Source organism: Octopus bimaculoides, chromosome 4 (genome assembly GCF_046866305.1).
Source record: "Octopus bimaculoides isolate indiv1 chromosome 4, ASM4686630v1, whole genome shotgun sequence".
Lineage (NCBI taxonomy): Eukaryota > Metazoa > Mollusca > Cephalopoda > Octopoda > Octopodidae > Octopus > Octopus bimaculoides.
This window is the reverse complement of record NC_142931.1, coordinates 123,673,230-123,685,235: the sequence shown is the minus strand read 5'-3', so window position 1 is coordinate 123,685,235 and position 12,006 is coordinate 123,673,230. Positions and strand designations below refer to the sequence as shown.

Here is a 12,006-nt window from a genome sequence, read left to right as displayed (position 1 = left end):
TTCTCAGACAAAACACTGACCCTACTTCTTGTTCTTTCAGAACATGAAATACTTTTTAGGAATATTTATTTTGAAATTACAACCTTTATAATAAGACCAGAATTTCTTCTTTGTGTAAAGCAATAGTTTGTCATGGATGAGATGTATAAGAAATCTACTGCCTGAGTGTATCCATGATCTTGTTAAGGAATAAAGAATATTTATTCAGAGAAATTTAGAAGTAGCAGTTATCTTGTTAGATTCTGATAATCTTGGATATGAATGGTGGAGCTGATTGTTAAGTTGATTGGATACAAGAAAACTGAAACAAGAATGGGAAAATAGTTCATATGCCATCACTGTTACCATGTTGAGTCCTTCTTGTTCTTAGATGGTACTTTAGATGACACAATAGAACTAATGACAGCGCCATGGAATTGATGAGTAAATGTTGATGTGCAATGCTGAATTCAGTTCTCTCACAAAGCCACGTAAAACACAAACCGTGACATTTGGCTCAAGAGAGGACAAGTGGTGCAGCAAGAATGAGCATTGAAGATGGTAGAAACATTTGGCCGAGTGTCACAACATCTGACTCAACAAAACTTGTGCTGTTGTGTGGGAGTTTTGTCACCTACATCGGTGTGTGGCCCCAGGCAGCCCTGGTGTTGGAGTGGAAGAGGCCAAAACACCCACAGGGCTGTTTCACTGCCTGATGAGTCATTGATACCAACATTCAGAGACTGCAGCACCCTATCAGCTAAATTCTGCAAACACCAGAGATAAGCACCAGTACTATAGATACACAAAATGGAATGATCACTAGAAATCAAAGAATCTGAAGGTTATAGGATTTTCCTCTAAGTTGTTTATTAATTAATTGTTAATTCTTTTATTTCTCCACACCTCTGAAATATCTTTCTCGTTCTTCTCAAAAAAAAAAGCTGGGATACAAACTAACACTTCTTGTTTGTTTGTAGAAAGCATTGTTTTAAGATTCAGTAGTTTCTGACTACATCATAATAAGTTCAAACATTGCTAACTCCATTTAACTGCTTCTTATACAAAGTGAAAATATAAAAGAAGACAAATCACTTTAAAATGCATGTCAACTAAATATGAGAAACAATTTATGAGTAGCAATGGATCAGTGCTTCTAGAAACTTCCAGGCTAAATTGCCACATTTTAAACTACCTTGGGTACTGCATGCAAAAACTAGACCTTAAGATCAGTATATGACTGGCTCAGTATTGCCAGTTCTGCAACAAACTCCATTTCACTGTCCAAAATTCCATACAAGGGCCCACAATTGGAGTTGCTTGAATTTTAGAAACTCTCAGATGTTAGTCTACCATCAGAAGATATGAATATGAGGAGTTTATCTGTTAATATGACTATTACCTGAGAAAAATTGCTGTCAGCCCTCTAGGGAAGAGCTAACAGTCTATATTCTATCTCCTGCACTCTACACTTGGACACTTAACTCTCACTGATCCAGTCTACTATTCTGCAAAGAGATACCATGATGTTGTGCAGATTATTGTCATAGGTTGTAAGAGCACTAGCTTTTTTTTTTTTAACTAACAGTATTAAGTTCAAATCCCAACCGTATTTTCTTTTCGAGACTTCTTTAATAAGACAATTGAGGTCTTTTCAGATATTTTGAGGCATTGAACATATCAAGGAAGATGAGACATTATTAATGGGGATTCAACTGGGATCTTGTTGAGATCACTTTCTCCCCTCTCCTCCCAGTTATTTTAACTTACTCTTAAGTTTAAAATATCACACATCTCTTAGAAACTTAAGATTTCTATTGGAAAATAAGTTTTACAAATTTTTCTGATAGCTTAGTATATTATGAGTATATTATGATAGGGACTCTTAAGAAGGCAAGTTGGCAGAATTGTTAGCATACTGGACAAAATGCTTAGCAATATTTCTTCAGGCTTTACATTCTGAGTTCAAATTCCACCAAGGTCAGCCTTTCTTCCTTTCAGGCTTGATAGAATATGGTACCGGTCAAGCACTGAGGTTGATGTAATCAACTAGGTCCCTCCCACCAAAATTTCAGGCCTTGTTCCTTTAGTAAAAAGAATTATCATAAGGACTTTTTTTTTTTTTTTTAATTAAGTAGAACATCATTAATTTATAGAGGAATTAAACAATATTCATGTCTTTCTCAAGGACATTAGTGTTATATAAATGGTGTGAACTTGGCTATAACCAGGAACTGAAAACTGGTTTGTGAAATGGCTCTCTGATAGCTTACCTTTTGACTTCTCATCCCATCACCCTAATTATTTAACAAAACTCATGTTAAAATTCATTAATAATTTGCAAAATATTTCATATTTTGCAATATTAAGGGTCCATTAATTAACCCTTTAAATGCATTTAAAATCTATAGTAATTTTGCTTTCAGACCATTTACTGACTCTGCCATCATTCTCTGCTGAATTTTCTGATATTTTTCTCTTTCTGCTCTCTTAAATTTCTTCTTGTTACTCTGCTCTTTTCAGAAAAAAAAAAAAAATCCCTATTTTTTTCGCTTAACTAGCTATTTTTAAAATTGCCATATGTATTCAAAGCCATAATTAAAATTTTGTTGTTATTGTTTATTTCTGAGAGAGATGTCTTTTTAGAATTAAAAGTAGTAGTGGTGGTGGTGGTGGTGGTGGTGGTGATGGCGGGGGAAACAAATAAACAGTATAATTGAAATCCTAAAATCTTATCAAATTCCATCAATTTATATTTTGTTATAATTTCATAGTAGGCGGTTGGTGGGGGGTGATCAGAGGGAAGGAGGGGGAACAAATAATGTTTAGTGGAATCATATTTCATACGCATATTTAATGAGAAATTTCAAACATGTAGCAATGAACTCTGCATATATATACACACACACACACACACACACACACACACACACACACACACACACACACACACACACACACACACACACACACACACACACACACACACACACACACACACACACACACACACACACACACACACTCTCTCTCTCTGCTATTGTTCTAAATCATGCTAAGAAATGTTCTAAATTTTTATCACCATTCCTTGAGCATAACCCCATCCATATCTACTTTTACAATCTCCTTCTAAGGTTGCTTCTTTTATGAAATTCCAGTTACAATCCAAATCACCACCATCCTTGCCCACTACTATCATCACCACCACCACCACTATCAAATGTACCCATACCCTCTCTCCCTCTATTTTTTTTATTTAAATTACCATTTTTTAACTGAGTATGGAAACTGATTTTACTTTCTTTTTTTTTTTTTTTTTTTTTTTAAATCTGTAATTTGGTCAGGGGAATAAGAACAATGCCCCCATATAAATCACTGCAGACCCTCCCTTGTTGGTGAGACCGATGCAGTCAATGATCGGTCTCAAAATCTGCAAGTTAATATCTACAGGGAAAGCACAGCTAGGTAGGGGGGCCCAAGTTCTTGTTCAGATGCTTGTAACAGAATGGTAGCATTAAACTGGATGGTGTGTTAGGTCTCGCAATATTGTTCCCTATACAGACATACTCACACCTACACACATATGGTCATGTTGGTTTTTTTCTAAAATTAATTAGAATATATATTTTTTTAAATGTGGTAAAGAATTTGATTGTTGATAAAGGAGGGCATTTAAAATCGTTTTTTATTACATCATCATCATTGCTATGTTCAGATATTATATTTCATTGTTACTCTTGGCACTTTACTCCACTTATGACTGCATGTGAACAAATTTTTATTTTTAAGTAATTGGATCAATTTATTTTAATATACACCTACCCCAAAATTCTGTCGTTTTTTTTTTTGTCTAAGTTAGAAATTACTTCTAGTATTATTATTATTATTTGTCAATATTATGCCTAGGCTGTGAGCATATCAAACAAGATTTTTAGCATTATTTCTTTCAGCTCCAAGATCAACTTTGTCATTCATCTTTACATGGTTGATAAAATAAAGTACCAGCCAAGTACTGCAACTTTCCCCCTCCCCTCAGAATTACTGGCCTTGTGCCAAAGTTTGAGCAAGCTGTCTAACTCATGCCAGCATGGAAAAAGGGACGTTAAATGATGATGATGATTAAGTGGTGAGCTGGTAGTAGTGTTAGCACACCAGACATAATGATTAGCAGCATTTCATCTGTCTCTACATTCTGAGTTCAAATTCTGCTGAGGTCAACTTTTTCTTTCATCCTTTTGGGGTTGATAAAATAAGTATCAGTCAAGAACTAGCAGAATCATTAGAGCATAACAAAAACTTAGTGGTGTTTGTTCTGGCTCTTTATATTCTGAATCCAACTCCCACCAGCATCAACTTTGCTTTCTCTCTTTACTCAATACCATAATGTACCAGTCATGTACTGGGATTGATGGTTTCAATTCAAAATGACAGACCTAAATGAAAACCATTATCATCATCACAGTTCATATCCAGCAAGTGTCAACTTTGCTTGTCACCTCTCTGGAGTGGATAAATCAATACCAATAATATGTCCAAAGTTTATAACTATTTATAACACAGTAATATAATAAGGGAGGAAAATGGACTTACAGTATTTAGTTACATCCTTTTGTTTTGAGTTCAAGTCCCATCCCATTGCCTGTTCATTTTACCTTTCATTCCCTCTGGAATCCAATCAAGTACTGGAGCCAAAACAATTGACAACTATGCCTTTCCAAATGTATGACCTTGTCCTAATATCAGAGAAAGATTATTATAATTATCATCATCATTAACAGCAGCATTTCGTCCGTCTTTATGTTCTGAGTTTGAGTTTAAATTCCACTGCGATCAACTTTGCCTTTCATTTTTTCAGGGTCAGTAAATAAGTACCAGTTGAGCACTGGGGTCGATGTAATTGACTGGCACCTTCCAACAAAATTTCACGCCTTGTGCCTATAATAGAAAGGATTATTATTAAAGTGATAAAAATTGGCAGAAATGGCAATGTGCCAGGCTAAATGCCTTTTGCTGTTTTGATTTCCTTCTCCTCCTTGTCTTGTTAATTTTAAAACCTGCTGGGGTAAAAGCTATGCATGTTGTCCCTCCAGGGGATAAATATCAAACATAAACTCCCATTAATTCAACCAATCCTGTTCACTGTCACACTACTAATGGTGACCTTGGCCTTCAGCTTGTGTGAAAAACAATTAGTTTTATGCTTGTAGTTTTCTGTTCTCTTTTGGCTTACTTTATAGATACTTCTTTCCTGAGGGCCTCTATCCTAAAAAATAATTGATTCATATAATTCTTTCTTAAAATAATAACTTCCATCATCATAACCATACATTTCTCACTCCTTCTCAAAGGGGCCTTAACTATATATAGTCAGACCAAGAAAAGTGAGTCTACAAAGTCGTTCAACCTCTCTAGAAATAGCAGTCAAGTCTTCCCTCAAACCTAACCCTATAGTCACTCATTGGTAATGTAGGCTGGGTATAGTATGCAATGCTTGGAAAAAAAAAAGATTGGATGGGCATGGCTAGAATGCTTTTGGTCATAGATCTACTAGACTTGGCTGACATGGGGTTAAACACCAACATATATATATTTATATGAAGTGTGAATGATTTGACCTTGTGTATCATAGGCAGTGTCCCCTAACATCTGGTCTGGGTTCAGAAATCATTTAGTTATATCCAGTTTGCCTTGTATGGTTATTATAGGTTATTTTAAAAGAGTTGCCCATTTGTTTCATGTTTTAAAATTGCTAACTTCATCATTGACACTGCCACCACCACCATCATCATTCATTTCACTGACACCACCACCTTATGGAAAGGGGAGAAAAGAAATTGTGGTGTTCTTGCCTTTTGGTAGGGAAGCACGGTGGAAATAAGTAGGGAGGGTTACTTGATACCATCAACCTCAGTACTAGACTGGTACTTCAGTTCATCAACCCTCAAGGGATGAAAGGCTTAGTTGACCTTGGTGAGATTTGAACTCACAATGTAAGTAATTCTGTGTGGTCTTCTAATAATTCTGCTGACAATAAAAAATAATAATTTATAGTATGGACACAAGGGCATGAATTTGATTAGGGTTGTACTGTCAGTTCGACTGACATGAATATTTTACTGGTACTGATTGTATAAAACTTTGGAAGCATGAAAGGAATAGTTGAGCTCTAAGGTCCAAACTTAGCCTCAGCAGATAATAATAATAATAATAATAATAATAATAATAATAATAAATGATTTCTTTTATTAGCCATAGGAGCTATCACAAGGACAAGCTATAATGTGTGTGGTGGGGAAGGGTTAATAGTAATAATGGGTTTTAAATTTTGGCACAAGGCCAGCAATTTGGGGGAGGGGGAAATTGATTTTTTTCAACTCAAGTGCTCATCTGTTACTTATTTTATTAACCCTGAGTAGGATGAAAGGCAAAGTTAACTGACCATGACAGGATATTAACTCAGAACGTAAAGATGGATGAAATGCCACGAAGCATTTTACCTGGCATACTAACAATTCTGCCAGTTCACCATCTTATCCTTAAGAGTAATATTAGAAACAGCAGCTCATCATTCCAACTATAGGTCCCTAACATTTATTATATCCATCTCTTCTGTAAATACTTTTACCGCTATTATTTGTATTTCTACATCTCCATAAAAACAATTTAGTTTTTAGAAATCTTACATTCCTTGAAGTTCTTCTAATTAAACCTTTAACTCTTGGAGTGTTCCTGTTTGTAAGAGTATATTACGTATGTGTGTATGTGTTTAGTTAAGAAGTTTTCCTTAAGGCCACATGGTTCCAGGCTCATTCCTAGTGTGTTGAAGCTGTCCACTGGTGTCTTCTACTATGACCACAGATTGACCAGATTGTGAGTGTAATTTGATGAATGGAAACTGGAAGAAGCCTAATGTGTGTGTGTGTGTGTGTGTGTGTGTGTGTGTCTGTACGTGAGTAAGTGTATATTCCCCTTGTCTTCACATGGGAATCATCATTCATCATTTAGCATTCATCATCCATGCTGGCATGGTTTAGATGGTTTGATAGGAGCTGGCAAGCCAGAGGACTGCACCAAGCGCCACTGTTTTGGCATGGTTTTCATGACTAGATGTCCTGCCTAACGCCAACCACTTTACAGAGTGGACTGGGTGCTTTTTTTTTTACATTGCACCAACATGTATATTGCAATCAAAGGTCACTCTTCGTTCTAAACTGATGTCATTTGTTTACAGTTCTCCACAAGAGCCTGTTTTCATAGTTCATCATTCAATAGAACAGGAAATATTACCTTGCTTTGAAACCAGTAAGAGTTGGTGATAGGAAGGACATCCATCCATAGAAAATCTACCTCAACAAACTTCATCTGACCCATGCAAGAATGGAAAAGTAGATATTAAAACTGATGATGATGTTAATAGAGTGGTTGCTGAGATTTTAATAAAACTTTATAGTAGACACTATAAGCTCCAAATTTAGACTGAAATTGTTGCTATGTGTATAGGGTTTCTTGTAAGGAATATATGAGACCTAAATTCGCTCACTACTCCCACCACTAGAACACTTAATATATTTAAACTAAACTGGCAAAATTTGCTACACTGAACATTTTTATGAACTCTGCAAAAATGTTATTGAAACCGTTCTTATTTTCTATTCCCAGTAACTCCTGTTTTCATAGCCTTGCTTTCATATGAAAGTGTTTATTTGTCTTTTTTTTTTTAATTTCTACTGCAAGAGATATTAAGAGAGGTTACGATGAGTAGATGACCTGTTGAAATAAAATCCTCCTTCAAACCAGACACAAACTTGAGTTTCATATATTTTCATAAATGAAAAAGGATTTCCTAGTTGCTATGTCATCAGTCTAGAGCAGTTGTCTGCTCTTGTTTGCTTCATCATCCTTTCTGAGCCTCTATCTAGCTTCAGCTCCAGCAATGAGCTTATATTTTTTTATATCTTGTTACTTTTATTTTTATTTATTTATTTATTTTTTCCTCAGCTCTTAGCTGAGTGATATTGTTAATTATTATTGTTTATTATTATTACTATTATTATTATTGTTGTTTATTATTATTATTATTGTTGTTGTTGTTGTTGTTGCTATTTGGCAGAATTGTTAAATTGTCAGACAAAATACATTTATAATATTTAGTTACAACTCTTTATTGTTCCAAGTTGAAATCCAGCCAAGGTTAGCCACTTCAAGGTTGATAAAATAAAGTACCAGTCAAATACTGGGGTCAATGTAATTGACTAACTCCCCTTCTCTCAAAAGTCTTATTAGAAACAGTTATGTTAGAAACTATAATTTGTTAATTATTTAATTTTCATTTTTATTGTTATTTTGACAGTTTCATTATTTCATATTTTGTTTATTTTTGTTAAATAACTTTTAAAAACATGCATGTCTTTGCTTACACTCGGTGCACACACACAGACAAACACAAACAAAAAATGATGTCCTCCAAGCTGCCAAAGAGAAATATTTTTTCTCTAATTGTCATTTGGTCAGTATTAAACTAATGAAGTGACCAACATTAGACACTAGATAATATTGTATTGGATTAGTGTAGTGGTCAATGATAATAAGTTAATGAATTGGTCAAGCTGGTCAGAGCTAAATGACAGAAGAAACGGCAGCGCTTCACCAAAATACCTTCAGGTATTTCTAGCTCTTTGAGTTCAAATTGTCACAGTCAACTTTACCTTTTCATCTTTCTTTAAAATGATGTACCAGTAAAGTACCACGACCTATGTAATCAAGTAACCACCATCCCAAGGGCACTGACCTTGTGCCTAAATTGTTGTTATTGCTGAAATAACAGACTTCAGTTGATAAATTTGATTTTTAAATAAGAAACTTTTCTGTAGTATTGCAAACACCAACTTGATATGATTATATATTATAGAAGTTCAAAGATATGCAGCTCAGCTTATTAAATTACCACTTAAATTTAAACAGTCTTTTTTTCTTTTTTCCTAGAGACTTTCAATGAATGATTTCAAATTTGAATGTGTGACTGAAATGTTTTCCTAGAGAAGAAGTACCCACCCCTATTGTAGAAAATTAATTTAAACATATTGGTAGTATAGTATTTTGGGAGGGAAATATAAGCCATGAAAGGATTAATACATCTAATATATATTATTTGTATGCTTAATAATGTTGAAGCCGACATAGTTTAGTAAAAATTATAGTAAATTTGTCTTCAGATAATGTGTACATGTCATTATATTTAACTTTGTTTCTATGAATTTTAAAAATAATAAAAAATTTACTCAAATAACTGTCATTATTAAACTGGTCTTTGGAACATAACCTGAAATTTTGGTGGATGATTTTAACTTAAATTACTTTGAAACCAGAGATTTGTATCATACAACCAGGGGCAGCTTGATGGATTGGTATTAAAAGAGACATAGTAGTGTTAGTAAATTTGTTTTCAGATAAATATGTATTTGTCAGTATAATATAGTAGTATTACTATAGATATGATATATGATGTCATTTCTGTAAAAAGTAGGATAGTATCATCCTGGGTATATTACTGGTACTTATTCAATTGATTCTTTCAACATGGATCAAAAAATCAAAAATGTAAAACACTTGATTAAGATATTGCATAACATTTGAATTGTATCCCTGAAGCACACACAACTCACCTGAATTCTCATAAATCATAGACTTAAAATTATTCAGTAAATGGTTAACTACTTGTAAGAAACTTTTCAACATTGTTAATTTCTCATGAACTCATTACAGAATTATTTGTATCGCTTATATACCTATATCTCTGTTTTGGATCCATACCATCTCTAAACCCCAAGTACTGTGAGACTTGGGTTGGTACACACTTTAACTCTTTTTCTACTATCCGCTTACAAAGTAACTAAATAAACTACCCTGTAATCTGGATATTTCTGGAACTCATCTTGGATGGAAAGATAATTTTAATATGTTATAGCAAAAGTGGTAGATAAATTAGCCGAGGAGAGATAACAGAATAGGTTGGGATGCAGAGAGAGAACGAGAAAAGTGGGACATGCGTAAACTTCAAATAAGATAACAGAGATAATGAAATATCAAATTGTACATAATTTTTATTTCATCTTAGATATTTCTAGGAATATTCCAGAAAAGTGTATCTTCATCTTCAGATAGTGTTTCCATGTGACAACAACTCACACCTATTTAATGCAATCTGTTTTGACTGACTTTCATGTTTTTACTAGCTTTAAATTTAGTGAAGTACTGCCAGTATATAAGCTTTATATAAATACGAAAATAATCTGCCAGGTGTAAACGATTTTAAAATTATTTTCATTTCATTGAAATTTTTTAATTATTTGTCTTTTGGTTTTATTGAAATTTTATCTAATTTTAAATTATACATATTCTTGTTGATGTGTTTTTTTTTGTTTTGTTTTTTTTTCTTCACATTTTGTATCTCTTGATATTTCATATTTGTTTTACAAATGATTGGTTACTGAAGTCAGTTTAATCTGACCTAACCTAGCAGAGAGCAATTTGAACAACTGTTTGAGCCCTTGTTATTTTGAAACATTTCAGTTGTTAATTTACTTAACTTTTTTTTCTCTCAACTTATGTAATTCAAAATTTCTGGTTTTGTATGTGAACAATCTCTAAATACACACAAACACATATGCACACACACTTTCTCGCATCTTCCTATTTCATACTCTTATTGTATGTGATACAGAGGATGATAACTGAAGTTAAATAGTGTAATCAACTTATATATATATATATAACATACTTTCAAAAGTTATATATAGTGTCACAAATGCTCTATATTTTGAATGTTACAATCTATTGTCAGTATGGTTTTGTTTTTCTGTTTGTTTCTTTAATTGAAGATTAAGAAATGAAATTGGTAAATTGTTATAATTGTTAGAAGTCTACAAATCAATAATGCCAGAGTATAAGTTTGTGTGTGTGTGTGTGTAGGAACTGCCACAATGAAGAGTAATAGTCAGTCTAACTTTGCAGATGCACTCCAGGTATTCTGTTGATGTTTATTTCCTTAACATGCCATTGTGACACATGTTACAGGAATTGGTAAAGCTGACTAGAAAGCCTCGTTGCAGTAGTCACTTCCTTTAAACTAGTCCCCACCATCTGAAAAATGGTCAGGCAGGGAAGACATATCTGTAGCAGAAGAGTTAATTCTGTCTGAAAAGATGAAGATAGCTGTGTGTGTGTGTAGACAGATGGAAAACTAAGACTCAATACATGAAGTAAAGGTTCTTTATTCAATTGAAGCTAATAACCCACTTGGTTGTCACACAGAGCATGTTGCATGGGCAATCTTTCCGTTGACAAAAGAATCTTTTTTTTTCTCACCTGAAGAGTCATACATGGTGAGAATGAAGTACCACTGTAGGTATTCCATACACAGGGTCTGCTCAAGCAGTGTTGATTCTGTTTAGTAAAACAAGACTTCTCAATACGTTTTATATAGTGGGAAGAAATGAGGTTAAGAACAAAAGGTAATTCCATCACCAGCTTGCTATCACTAACTTGACACTGTATACCATTCAATGTCTATCAATAGTTTCTTCCACAAGCTGGGTTATATCTTCACCATTGCACCATTTTTCAGTCTCCAATCATCAACAGTCTAATTAGTTTATTATAGTAAGGTCAAACGGTTGACCTCCGCCCATGCAACACTATAAAGATTTGTTTATTTAAAGTCAATGCAAAGTTATCTTACACCTTGTTTCTTGTTCTTCCAGTTGGGTTACACACCACTTCACCAAGCGGCTCAGCAAGGCCATGTGATGGTTATCAATTTACTTCTCAAGAACAAAGCATCTCCCAATGCTGTAACTAATGTAAGTATATCTTGTTTGTTGTACCGTCTTTACATCACTGTTGCCACACTGTTGTAGGATAGGTGTTTGAATGCTGACTTACTTGACATCAGATGTTTTAATGTTTCTCTCATTCTCTCTCTCTCTCTCTCTCTCTCTCTCCCCTCTCTCCTCTTGCCTCTCTTCTCCT

The 12,006-nt window shown here is 34.0% G+C and overlaps 1 protein-coding gene across 50 annotated transcripts in view; it reads left to right on the top strand.

Annotated features, from left to right (window-relative positions):
- The window catches only part of LOC106871604 (uncharacterized), a 353,757-nt gene that overhangs the window by 213,082 nt on the left and 128,669 nt on the right, over positions 1–12,006 (top strand). For all 50 annotated transcript variants that reach the window (XM_089351398.1, XM_089351389.1, XM_089351385.1 and 47 more), the window contains one exon: positions 11,739–11,837. In XM_089351398.1, coding sequence (XP_089207524.1) covers positions 11,739–11,837 — 99 coding nt within the window. The remainder of the gene's footprint in view (positions 1–11,738; positions 11,838–12,006) is intronic.